Source organism: Ostrinia nubilalis, chromosome 9 (assembly GCF_963855985.1).
Source record: "Ostrinia nubilalis chromosome 9, ilOstNubi1.1, whole genome shotgun sequence".
In the NCBI taxonomy this organism is placed as follows: domain Eukaryota; kingdom Metazoa; phylum Arthropoda; class Insecta; order Lepidoptera; family Crambidae; genus Ostrinia; species Ostrinia nubilalis.
The window spans coordinates 11,413,188-11,425,553 of NC_087096.1; the positions used below are offsets into that span (position 1 = coordinate 11,413,188).

The 12,366-nt window shown below is 41.7% G+C and overlaps 1 protein-coding gene across 2 annotated transcripts; it reads left to right on the forward strand.

Moving 5' to 3' along the window:
- The first annotated feature begins 3,277 nt into the window (after positions 1–3,277).
- Positions 3,278–11,545, forward strand: LOC135074646 (luc7-like protein 3). Of its 2 annotated transcripts, XM_063969011.1 has the most exons (9): positions 3,278–3,566; positions 3,826–4,021; positions 4,123–4,220; positions 4,819–4,970; positions 5,467–5,604; positions 5,896–6,138; positions 8,666–8,823; positions 9,759–9,841; positions 11,100–11,545. In XM_063969011.1, exons 1-8 carry the CDS (start codon positions 3,462–3,464, stop codon positions 9,803–9,805), a joined length of 1,137 nt encoding a protein of 378 aa, XP_063825081.1. In that variant the 5' UTR covers positions 3,278–3,461; the 3' UTR covers positions 9,806–9,841; positions 11,100–11,545. The 2 variants fall into 2 exon arrangements, with proteins under 2 accessions (XP_063825081.1, XP_063825080.1); XM_063969010.1 differs by lacking the exons at positions 8,666–8,823; positions 9,759–9,841; positions 11,100–11,545 and having other exon boundaries at positions 4,801–4,970; positions 5,896–6,157.
- The last annotated feature ends 821 nt before the right edge of the window (positions 11,546–12,366 follow it).

A 12,366-nucleotide genomic window follows, 5' to 3' on the forward strand; every position in this document is an offset into this window, starting at 1 on the left:
CATCAACACAGATTAGAGAGTACACATCAATTAAATTATTGTTTAATTTCTTTTTCGAAAGGAAAGAATAATTTTTGTCACAGGTACAGAAAGGAAGATAAGAAATTGACATTTCATTTGACAGTTTGACACTATACACCACAGATATGGATTAGAGCACAGATATGGATAGATGCAGCATGTGTCAAAAATTGTATGAAGCCGAGCGTGCCACTTTTTAAACGTCATTAGTGTCATTTTAGCGAATTTTAGTGATTGCCGCAACGTAAAAGTAATCGTATCATCGTACTGCATTTGCAAAGTCATCGAATGATATCGTGTGACTCGATTCGAAAATAAATTAATTCCGATAAAACTGATAATTTGTTAAATACAAAACCAAAAACATCTTTATTTACCTTTTTAAAATAAATTAATTCTTACAAATCGTCAAATCTCGTTATTTTTTTACCCTACCAGCGTTTCAAGACATAAATTTTTCAAGTGCATGAATACATGCATCAGTGTGTGTCTTATTGTTATGAGTAAGTACGGTTCCTTGGGATCGGTATGAGTGCACCACATACAGGGACCATGGTTTTAACTCTTAAGAGTACATCGCAGGATATGTATTAAAAACAATGCTACTTTATACTTCTTCTACTGCTACTTTATTCTAATTAATTATTTGTTACTTGTGCTGTTAATTACAATTCTCAATCCGTAAATAATTTCTTCTTTCTACCGTGTTCGTACTACTGTCCTCGTAAAATCATCGTAACCGATTGTTGTAATCGGATTACATGAACATCACTCGACCATGTATGTCCATTTGGACATATCGGAATGGCACGCTTTGACGATCAACTTGCTGTATCTACTCTAATCCATTATCTGTGGATTAGAGCTATACACTGACATGACAGATAGCACAACAACCCGTCACATTCAGGCTGCGGTCCGTAAAGTGAACTAAAGTGCTGAGCCCCGATTACGGTAATTTTTAACGTCTCCAATCCAGACACGCTTCTCGATTCTGCGATACGATTGGTCAAAACAGCTGACGTACGCTGTTGAACGACCAATCGTATCGCAGAATCGGGAAGCGTGTCTGGATTGGAGACGTTAAAAATTACCGTAATCGGGGCTCTGAAAGCGTTGGGATAGCGTATGATCGGTATAGTTCCAAAATACTGAACTGTCCTATGCATGATGACATTGACAGTGGGGCGCCACCGTCAATACCGGATCGCTGGTTCCGATTTTTGCTATGTTGGAAACCATATAGTTGAACGATGGTAGCGCCCCCCTGTCATTGAGTTTGGTGGGACAGTTCAGCTTGGGTCATCTATACCCGTAGCCGTACGCCTAAAAGTCGGTCATAAAAATAACTGCGCTTAGCTTATGGCATCCATTCACAAATCCGCCTCTTGAGACATGTATAGATGACCCACGCTGAACTGTCCCGCCAAACTCAATGACAGGGGGGCGCTACCATCGTTCAACTATATGGTTTCCAACATGGCAAAAATCGAAACCAGCGATCCGGTAGTGACAGTGGCGCCCCACTGTCAATGTCATGCATAGGACAGTTCAGTATAGATGACCTATACTGAACTGTCCCACCAAACTCATTGACAGGGGGGCGCCACCATCGTTCAACTATATAGTTTCCAACATGGCAAAATTCTGAACCCGCGATTCGGTGGCGCCCCGCTGTCAATGTCACGGGTGGGACAGTTCAGTATATTGGGTCTATATTTTGGAACTATACGCCAAAGTGACGTATTAACATGACTTTGGAGACCACTTCACGTGCAAATTAGAAATTAAATTAAAACGAGCAACGCCTTACTAAAGCTTGTCTAGTAAAATGTTAGGTCTAATGTAAATGTACTTACGTGTGGCAGTCCTGAGTCCCGATTACGGTAACTTTTAACGTCTCCAATCGTAATCGTATCGCAGAATCGATGAAGCGCGTCTGGATTGGAGACGTTAAAAATTACTGTAATCGGGGCTCTGCTGTGCCTCTTTTGATATTGCTTGGTCCTGCTGTGACTTGTGAGCGTATTTCGGACTGCAGCGCCATTCATGCATGGATCCAAAATACAGTGTGAGTCACGTTAAAGTGTACATATGAAAATAGATGAAACAAAACCTATTTTTATCGACAAAAAAGAGGTCAAAAAATTTTTGAGTTTTTTTTTAAATTTTTTATAGAATTTTTTTTCTTCGAATTACTTATTGTAAAGAAAACGTAATAACTTTTAAACTAAGCGGTATATCCTGATAAAATAAAAACAGTAATAATGCTAAATAACAGGCAATACTAAAAAAATACATAAAATACACAAAAAAGGCCAATAAATAATAAAAAATGATACTTTTTGAAAAAAATCTGCCTTTAAATTCGTGTTTTTTTTTATTATTTGATAAATTTCTCCAAAAAATGCCCCTATAACCGGTGGTTTTTATTACGTTGTATTATTTTCTATCGTTTTACCTTCGTAAAACCAAAAATCGCATGTCTCTATCCCTATCACAACATTTGCTATGATCGTTTGAACAAAGGCCTGCCACAACATTATTCTCCGCTACAGGTAGAGACAATTTTAATTTTAACTAAAATGCTTATTTTACTTCAAAATCTTTTGTTTTTATTTGAAATCTAACTTGTCTTTATCAAAATTACAAATCTAGAGCCATTTTCAGTTTCGTTGTTAATGAAGCATTGAATGGCGCGCCCGGAGAGGCTTAGTTCAAACGATCATTGCAAACGTTGTGATAGGGATAGAGACATGCGATTTTTGGTTTTACGAAGGTAATACGATAGAAAATAATACAACGTAATAAAAACCACCGGTTATAGGGGCATTTTTTGGAGAAATTTATCAAATAACCAAAAAAACACGAATTTTAAAGCAGATTTTTTTTAAAAAGTTTCATTTTTTATTATTTGTTGGCCTTTTTTGTGTATTTTATGTATTTTTTTAGTATTGCCTGTTATTTAGCATTATTACTGTTTTTATTTTATCAGGATATAACGCTTAGTTTAAAAGTTATTACGTTTTCTTTACAATAAGTAATTCGAAGAAAAAAAATTCTATAAAAAATTAAAAAAAAAACTCAAAAATTTTTTGACCTCTTTTTTGTCGATAAAAATAGGTCTAGTTTCATCTATTTTCATATGTACACTTTAACGTGACTCACACTGTATATGATCCAAAAGCGAGAGCCAAGAAAAAAAATCGTGAACTTTTCTCTATGTTCAAATTGGATTTTTTTTCTTTCTTTCTGTCACTCATTTATGTCATCTTGTCTGTGGTTGCGCAAGTTGAAGGAAAGGAATTCGTAGTTATTTTCGTGATTAAATCTTGCCTTAATTTACATTGTTTTTCTTTTCTAGCTGCTGATATCTATTACTGGACACGTCGTCTATCAAGTGTTTATGTTTTTTCTTGTAATAAAGTTTTATAGCAACAATGGCAGTGCTTGCAGCTGCACAGTTGTTGGACGAGTTGATGGGGCGACATCGCAACACAAATCCTAATGAAAAGATAAAGAAACCGAATTGGGAGGATCCAGAGGTAAGCATTCTTAATGTTATAGTTTTTTCCTGTAAATACTTTGTAATAATATACATAACCTTTTACCTTGAGATTACAAACACATTGCATGGCTTGGCATGACGTTACAATCGGTCGATGCTCTTTGGAGTTCGGCAAGATCCGGTATTATATTGCATTCTAAATCCCTTACTTAATCCCTAACTTGTGAAGATAGCAGATTCTTAGTCTTTAATTTTAATCAAATAAATATTGCTTAAAAGCTTAATACTTGTTTCAGTATTGCAAATATTACATGGTGAAATTCTGCCCTCATGATCTCTTTGTGAATACAAGAGCTGACTTGGGTGTGTGTCCAAAAGTCCACGACGATGAAGTCAAGGAGTTGTTTGAGAAAGCGGAGCCTTCGTACAAGAAGACTCAGTATGTGGACGAATATCTCAGGTTCTGCCGACACATGATTAATGATGTTGAGAGTAAGTTATTATTTAGATTTTCTTTTTTGGAAAGAAAGAAAATAGTATTCAGATTTGTAGAGTTTATAAATGCAAGTTTCTTAAATTTTTATTTGCTGCAGGAAAAATACAAAAAGGGAAACAGAGATTGGAATTGATGAACTCCAAACCTGAAGGTCCACCAATGACGCAGGCTCAAACAGAAAAGAATCAGGAGCAGGTATTAAATATTTTCAATAAGTTTTCATCGTAACAGGCCTAACTCATTTCTCAGCTTTTACAGTACAATTTATAATAATATTCTGTTCTTCATGCTCACATTACCTGTCAGTGTTACTGTAACTTTGTGCATAAAGGTGGATGTTGCTAGGTGAAAAAAGATTTCTCATTAAATTGTGAATATGACCAACTTAGCTTTTGATGATGGACCATGTAATATTTTTGAATTTTTCTATTTATGTGTATAAACATAACTTTTAACATTACTCCTACCAATGCATTAGCATACTGTAGGCCTCTTACAATAGTTTTACTACACACTCATACACTTTCAAATTATTTTCGTAAATAAAGTTAATCATACAATTTTGTTAGCTAGTTATTTTTTAAAGAGAAATAAATATAATTCTAGCTATCATTATGGTATGGGATTGGGTCATAACTACCTGCGGTAGTGTTTATGATAAGTATTCTCTACCATTCTGTCATCACCATTGTTGCTTGTTACTAACATTAAAGCTTCAATGTTCATAGTTATTTAAGTTATTTTTTTGTTCATTGGTTATTAATTGATATTTTAGGATGACACATTTCCGCAGGTCCAATTGCTATCGGAGAAGATTGGTGCTTTGGTTCAAGAGGCGGAGGAGGCAGGCACCCGCGGCGACGTAGAACAGGCCCAGGGACTTATGAAACTCTGTGATAGGTTAAAAGAAGAAAAAGAGCAGCTGTTGAAACAACAAGAGAACAGGTATGTTTTCATCCTCATATTATGTTACTTGAGAAAGGCTAAGGGCACGTTCAGATGACGAGCGTTCAATGCGCGTTTACAACTACATGTAGAAACGCGCGTTACCATGTATACTCCAAGAATAAAATACTTGTAGGTAGTTGTTAACGTGCGTTAGCTAAATGCCCATTGTGCGCTCATCACCTGAACATGGCCCTAGGTTAGAGTAGACCCTTTCGAATCCCGAATTTCGAATCACGAGATCGTGAGATATTAGACAAAACGCGCGATTCCATGTGGACAGAATGTATGAACCTCTAGTTCTCACGATAGCGCGATTCGAAATACGCGAGTAAAAACACGTCATCTGGACAATCTCTTGAGATGAAGAATAGTTAAATATTCAGTGAAGTTAGTCCTGCTGACTGAATTTAATTACACAATTAATAATATACAAAAAGAAATGAACAGATTCAAAATTTTCTGAATACCTATGCTAATTGATATTTATTTTCAGCCATTGGTCCATGACTGCGGAACTGGCCGCCGCCCAGGAGAAACAGATGGAGGTGTGCCCCGTTTGCGGCGCCTTCCTGATCGTCGGCGACGCGCAACAGCGTATCGACGACCATCTCTCTGGAAAACAACACGTAGGGTAAGTTATAATAAGGGTTAAAATCCGAAAAACTGTCCCAAAGACTAGTGTTGACACAGATTTTGACAATTAATGCCATGCCAACTGCGTTAAGCCTTGCCCACTTCTGATTAACATCTTGGTTGATCAGAGTTTACTACGATTTTATTAGAAAAGTACATTGAAATCGGTGGGCGAGGCTTTTGTCCAGTAGTGGACGACATTTGGCTGAAATTTACGAACTAACACCATATATGAAGGCACTGAAAGAAACATACAGCAGCATTTTTTTTTAATTTATGTTATTTTTAGGTATTTCAAACTCCGTCAAGCTTACGAGGAAATGAATGAATCTCGCGAAAAGGAACAGCAAGAGAAAGAGAGGAAGCGTCGGGAAGAGAGAGAGAAGGAACGCGTCTCTCGCGGCGGCGGTCTTGGCTCTGACAGGCGGGATAGGGAACGCGTCGAACGTGACCGTGAGAGGGAAAAGGATCGCAGCGAGAGAGGCGACCGGGATAAGGAGAGAGAAAAGGATAGGGATAGTCATCGGCATCGGTGAGTTTGTACATTGATTTCTTTCGTCTCGTTTAATTACTTAGCTGGCGAACTCCGTCTCTTGCGGTGGCGGTCTTGGCTCTGATAGGCGAGATAGGGAACGCGTCGAGCGAGACCGCGAGAGGGAAAGGGATCGCAGCGAGAGAGGCGACCGGGATAAGGAGAGAGAAAAGGACAGGGATAGCCATCGGCATCGGTGAGTTTGTACATTTAAATTGCTTTCGTCTCGTATTGTTACTTAGCTAGGGAACTCCGTCTCTCGCGGTGGCGGTCTTGGCTCTGACAGGCGGGATAGGGAACGAGACGAGCGAGACCGCGAGAGAGAAAGGGATCGCAGCGAGAGAGGCGACCGGGATAAGGAGAGAGAAAAGGACAGGGATAGCCATCGGCATCGGTGAGTTTGTACATTTAAATTGCTTTCGTCTCGTATTGTTACTTAGCTAGGGAACTCCGTCTCTCGCGGTGGCGGTCTTGGCTCTGACAGGCGGGATAGGGAACGAGACGAGCGAGACCGCGAGAGAGAAAGGGATCGCAGCGAGAGAGGCGACCGGGATAAGGAGAGAGACAAGGACAGAGATACTCATCGGCATCGGTGAGTTTGTACATTGATTTCTTTCGTCTCGTATTGTAACTTAGCTAGCGAACTCCGTCTCTCGCGGCGGCGGTCTTGGCTCTGACAGGCGGGATAGGGAACGCGTCGAGCGAGACCGCGAGAGGGAAAGGGATCGCAGCGAGAGAGGCGACCGGGATAAGGAGAGAGAAAAGGATAGGGATAGTCATCGGCATCGGTGAGTTTGTGCTTTTATGGTCGCTTTCGTCTCGTGTTGTTACTTAGCTAGCGAACTCCGTCTCTCGCGGCGGCGGTTTTGACTCTGATACGCGGGATAGGGAGCGCGTCGAGCGAGATCGCGAGAGAGAAAGGGATCGCAGCGAGAGAGGCGACTGGGATAAGGAGAGAGACAAGGACAGAGATAGCCATCGGCATCGGTGAGTTTGTACATTTGTGGTCGCTTTCGTCTCGTATTGTTATATAACTAGCGAACTCCGGCGGTCTTGGCTCTGACAGGCGGGATAGGGAACGCGTCGAGCGAGACCGCGAGAGAGAAAGGGATCGCAGCGAGAGAGGCGACCGGGATAAGGAGAGAGACAAGGACAGAGATACTCATCGGCATCGGTGAGTTTGTACATTGATTTCTTTTGTCTCGTATATTTACTTAGCTGGCGAACTCCGTCTTTCGCGTCGGCGGTCTTGGCTCTGACAGGCGGGATAGGGAACGCGTCGAGCGAGATCGCGAGAGAGAAAGGGATCGTAGCGAGAGAGGCGACCGGGATAAGGAGAGAGACAAGGACAGAGATAGCCATCGGCATCGGTGAGTTTGTGCTTTTCAAATCGCTTTCGTCTCGTATTGTTACTTAGCTAGCGAACTCCGTCTCTCGCGGGGGCAGTCTTGGCTCTGACAGGCGGGATAGGGAACGCGTCGAGCGAGACCGCGAGAGAGAAAGGGATCGCAGCGAGAGAGGCGACCGGGATAAGGAGAGAGAATAGGATAGGGATAGTCATCGGCATCGGTGAGTTTGTGCTTTTAAGATCGCTTTCGTCTCGTATTGTTATTTAACTAGCGAACTCCGGCTGTCTTGGCTCTGACAGGCGGGATAGGGAACGCGTCGAGCGAGATCGCGAGAGAGAAAGGGATCGTAGCGAGAGAGGCGACCGGGATAAGGAGAGAGAAAAGGATAGGGATAGTCATCGGCATCGGTGAGTTTGTACATTTAAGATTTCTTCCGTCTCGTATATTTACTTAGCTGGTGAACTCCGTCTCTTGCGGCGGCGGTCTTGGCTCTGACAGGCGGGATAGGGAACGCGTCGAGCGAGACCGCGAGAGAGAAAGGGATCGCAGCGAGAGAGGCGACCGGGATAAGGAGAGAGACAAGGATAGGGATAGTCATCGGCATCGGTGAGTTTGTACATTGATTTCTTTCGTCTCGTATATTTACTTAGCTAGCGAACTCCGTCTCTCGCGGCGGCGGTCTTGGCTCTGACAGGCGGGATAGGGAACGCGTCGAACGTGACCGTGAGAGAGAAAGGGATCGTAGCGAGAGAGGCGACCGGGATAAGGAGAGAGAAAAGGATAGGGATAGTCATCGGCATCGGTGAGTTTGTGCATTTAAGATCGCTTTCGTCTCGTATTGTTACTTAACTAGCGAACTCTGTCGCTCGCGGTGGTGATCTTGGCTCTGATAGGAAGGACAGGGAACGCGTCGAGCGAGACCGCGAGAGGGAAAGTCAGGGGGAGGCTCAGTTAGCCCAACTGAAAAATAATATCTAATTCATCTGCTTGAACTATTTTAGCAATCAAATTCAATTAGATGGAGTGTTCTCTAGAACAACAGAACTGTTCTGTTGTAAAACTGTACATCCCTTTATGAGCTACCAGAGATTTTCACCAGTCACTACGATTCTCCTTCAATTATAACTGAAATCCATATTTCGACTGCTCATAACAACATTGTTGTTGCTTTTCATCAGGTCAAGTCGCGACGACAAAGGCGGTCGTCACGAAGACCGCGACCGCGAGCGCGAGCGCGACAAAGACCGCGAGAAGGACCGCGAGCGCGACAACAAGGACCGCGAGCGCGACCGCGACCGCGAGCGCGATCGCGACCGCAAGCATCGCAAAGATAGAAGTGAGTATTGAAGATTGACAAAGCCTATGATCGAAAAAGCTCTAAGCAGATCATAGGACTGAGTAGGACCAAAATGCGCATCTTAGTTCGAGCCCTCACTGGACACTGCAGCTTAAACAAGCACTTGTCCACTATGGGACTGTCCGAAACAAGAACGTGCAGGATGTGCCAAGAGGCAGATGAAACGCCACTACACATTCTCACGGACTGCGGACCTCTGATGCGCAAGCGGAGCTTACACCTGGGCAAACACATCCTAAGCCCACAAGATGTAAAACATATCGCCCCCCAAAAGATACTGCACTTCCTAATGGATGCAGGACTCGGAGGCGAACTGTAAGGAAAATAGCGGCGATCACAATAGATCGATAACGGTCGCAGTGATACTAGGACTTTATTGAACTAGAATAGCAGCTCAACACAAAAAAAAAAAAAAGAGGTTTCACAGTGCGCGTGGACGCACAGGGTAACACACGAACCAATCACAGAGCTCTTAAACGCTGCCGTGCGTTCGGTCTTTGATTGATTGAAAAGGTAAATAGTTTGATTGAAGTAGAAACAAACCGTAACGAGATGGCTCCCGAAGTTGGATGATGATGATGAGATTCCATCATTAAAAAAGAGGCAGTGCCATTTAGGAACTTGGCTTTTTATGTAATAATCAACCTAAGACACAGGCTGAGTTGTACTACCTACCTTTAACCGTAACTATAGCGATAACCGGTGGTTTTGGTATGGAGTTTGACAGATTTTTGACGTTTGTTATAGTTTAAAAAAGAGGGTGCAATCCAGTCTTTGGAGTTTTCGCCCACATTGTGTCCGGCTGATTTAGTCTTATTGCATTTTGCTCATCTGAAACTACTTGGTAGTGCCAGAATATTTGTGTCTCATCATAGATTAAGTTTATTTTTTGCTAAGACTTAATAACTTTCCAGGATCTTCCCATGACCGGTCGCGCCGCCGCTCCCGCGACCGCCACTAGTGAATGACTGAGGTATCACAAAAGCGCCTGAAACCGGTAAGTATATCGACCACCAAACCACACTATACAATCCTGCAATGCGACGCTCCCACACAATACCCATCCATATACTACACTACCCGCCCGGTCCCAAACACATCTACGCACTATTTCATTCACATCCCTCAACACACATCACGTGAAAATGATAATACAAGTAATAAAGTGAACACTGTTGTTTTACAGCTTAATGTAGCATACCAAAATAAAACTTCGGTATATGGCAAACATATGGGGAGTAATGTTGACCCCCTATGCACTCTCGATTCGGTAGTTGTCGTCACACCGACGGACTTGGCAGGTATTTGATTGGTATTTTGAATAGTTGCCGCGGGCTGTGAGGCTTGCTAGACGATCGTGCGTCCCCTTGTATTGAGTGGGCCGAGACCGATTGTGTTAACAAGACCTCTCGACACTAGCGGGTCGGATCGCCGTTGTTTTGAGGTATTCAAATATTTACAAGCTATCGTTCGCCGTCGTGGTATGTCCAGTCGACTGGTGCTGATGCCAGGTATTTGTTAGGGCTCGTCTGGGATAGACATAACAATACAATACTGTCCGATTACTGCAATCAATCATGAACATATTTATGTATTCTTGTATCGAATATTTGAGTCATTTTAAAATCCGGTTTGCATTTTGGATTTAAATATTTTTATGTATGCCTCTTTTAGGATCTTCTAACAATATTTTTCTTAACAAGATAATCATATAACCCAATTATAAAATATCAGTATCAAAAACCAAAACGACCGTTTGATTTCACTGCAAATAGATTCTTCCGGGTCATGAAACGCATTTGTAACTAACATTCGACGCAGGGTCTATGTCAGTACATTGCCATCACATACAATGCCATAACGGAGATGTGAGCAGCACACGATGTGCTACGTATAGCACGTTATTGGATGCTGTTATCACGTCATCTACTGTGTACTTCCAGGTACCCAAACTTTGTAATATATGGCAACAAGTTTCACAAACGCGCAACTTAATTAATTACTTCTACGAACTCGAGGGAAGAAAGTTGAAAAACTTGATGCCATGTTATAAAACTAATTGATACCCCTAAACCCTATTGGAGCGAAACTTTTAATGATTGATACTGTCGAGCTGTGCCTGTTCTGTGTGAACTTATTAGTTTTCTACAGACATTTTTGTTCCCCCGTTTATAAAATTTCTCTTCAATCATTGAGAGTTCGATCTGAACCTTTGCCGAGGTGCGTGTTACTAGCTTGCTCGATGGACTTTTCAGTTGGCAAACATGAAGAATGCTCCAGGCCTCCACTACTGCTCAGGAAAAGAGGTACTTTTGACATTAAACCAAGCCCTGCTGAAGACGAAGCTCGCGGAAAAAGCTGAAACCGGCGTTCGCCAACGGTTCCGAGGTGACATAGAATAGTCACACGTATTAATAAGTTTATATTAGCAATTCCAAATTCATTATGAATGCATGTAGTCCAATAACACTGGACATAATTTTACCGCTTAGAAAAACTATTGTATAAGATGTAGCTACCTCCGATGTTTGTTCTCTAGGAAGGTCTCTGTTATTACTGTTAACCAGTTCCCACTGAGGAGTCATCAGGTATTTATGATATTTTCTTTTTTATTCATAATGTATTGTGATTGGTTTTAACCTATGCTTTGTAAGTGTGAATTGGTAGGACTATTTTCAAGGAATAAATTATCAATTGAAAAGTTATAGTTTAATTTTCTACCCTTTAACTATCCGGCTCAAAGGACCAGAACTGGCGTAGGTAATATGGAAGCTGCCCAGATGATAAAAATTAGGTTGAATAATAAGTTATCCGGCTCAAAGGACCAGAACTGGCGTAGGTAACGTGGAAGCTGCCCAGGATAATAAAAATTAGGTTGAATAATGAAAAAGTGTACAGTTAAATCGCAGTTGATAAAAAGTAACAATAAAAGCTCTTACTCGCATTCGTACAAAATGCAGAGATGTTTTTTCTCCATTTGTTCCTATGGAATTCGCTTCATTGTCACACCCCAGTGTATATGTAGGTACACGGAAAGTCCTTTAAGCTGGCGAAAACAACGAACAAACGCGAAAAAACACACTGTGAGGACGTGCGTGGAAGTTCGCCCGTTGTTTTCACACACAAAGGTTTCCTTATTTATTTCGCTGGATTCTTTTTGGTCACGATGTTCATTTGTCCCTAAATTCAATAAGTTGCCGACATACAGTAGATTCGTTCGTAAGTAAAGAAATGTAGTTATTTATTCTTTTAGAAGCTTTTCTGATATTTTTTGCGGATCTAAACCTAAAGGTGCCTTGAGGGCTTAGGTAGGAGTGTGGGTGATGATACGCCAAGAACCAGTATCTCAGGTTCGATTCCTGGTCGGGTCATTCATGCCCGAACACGTCTGATTTTGTTTAATGCCTTCAATGGTGCGTATTTGAAGCACACTGGTTTCGCCAATGTGTACAGTGGAATTTAAAGATTGCCCGGTAATAATAATGTAACAGAGTGCATTACCGCAGCGAAAAAAAAGCGAGA

Bases quoted from the DNA above. Each gene is read 5' to 3' on its own strand.
- LOC135074646 (XM_063969011.1), top strand. From the start codon at position 3,462: ATGGCAGTGCTTGCAGCTGCACAGTTGTTGGACGAGTTGATGGGGCGA. The intron at 6,139-8,665 runs GTGAGTTTGTAC...GCTTTTCATCAG, and splicing joins AGGGATAGTCATCGGCATCG to GTCAAGTCGCGACGACAAAG. The intron at 8,824-9,758 runs GTGAGTATTGAA...ATAACTTTCCAG, and splicing joins CAAGCATCGCAAAGATAGAA to GATCTTCCCATGACCGGTCG.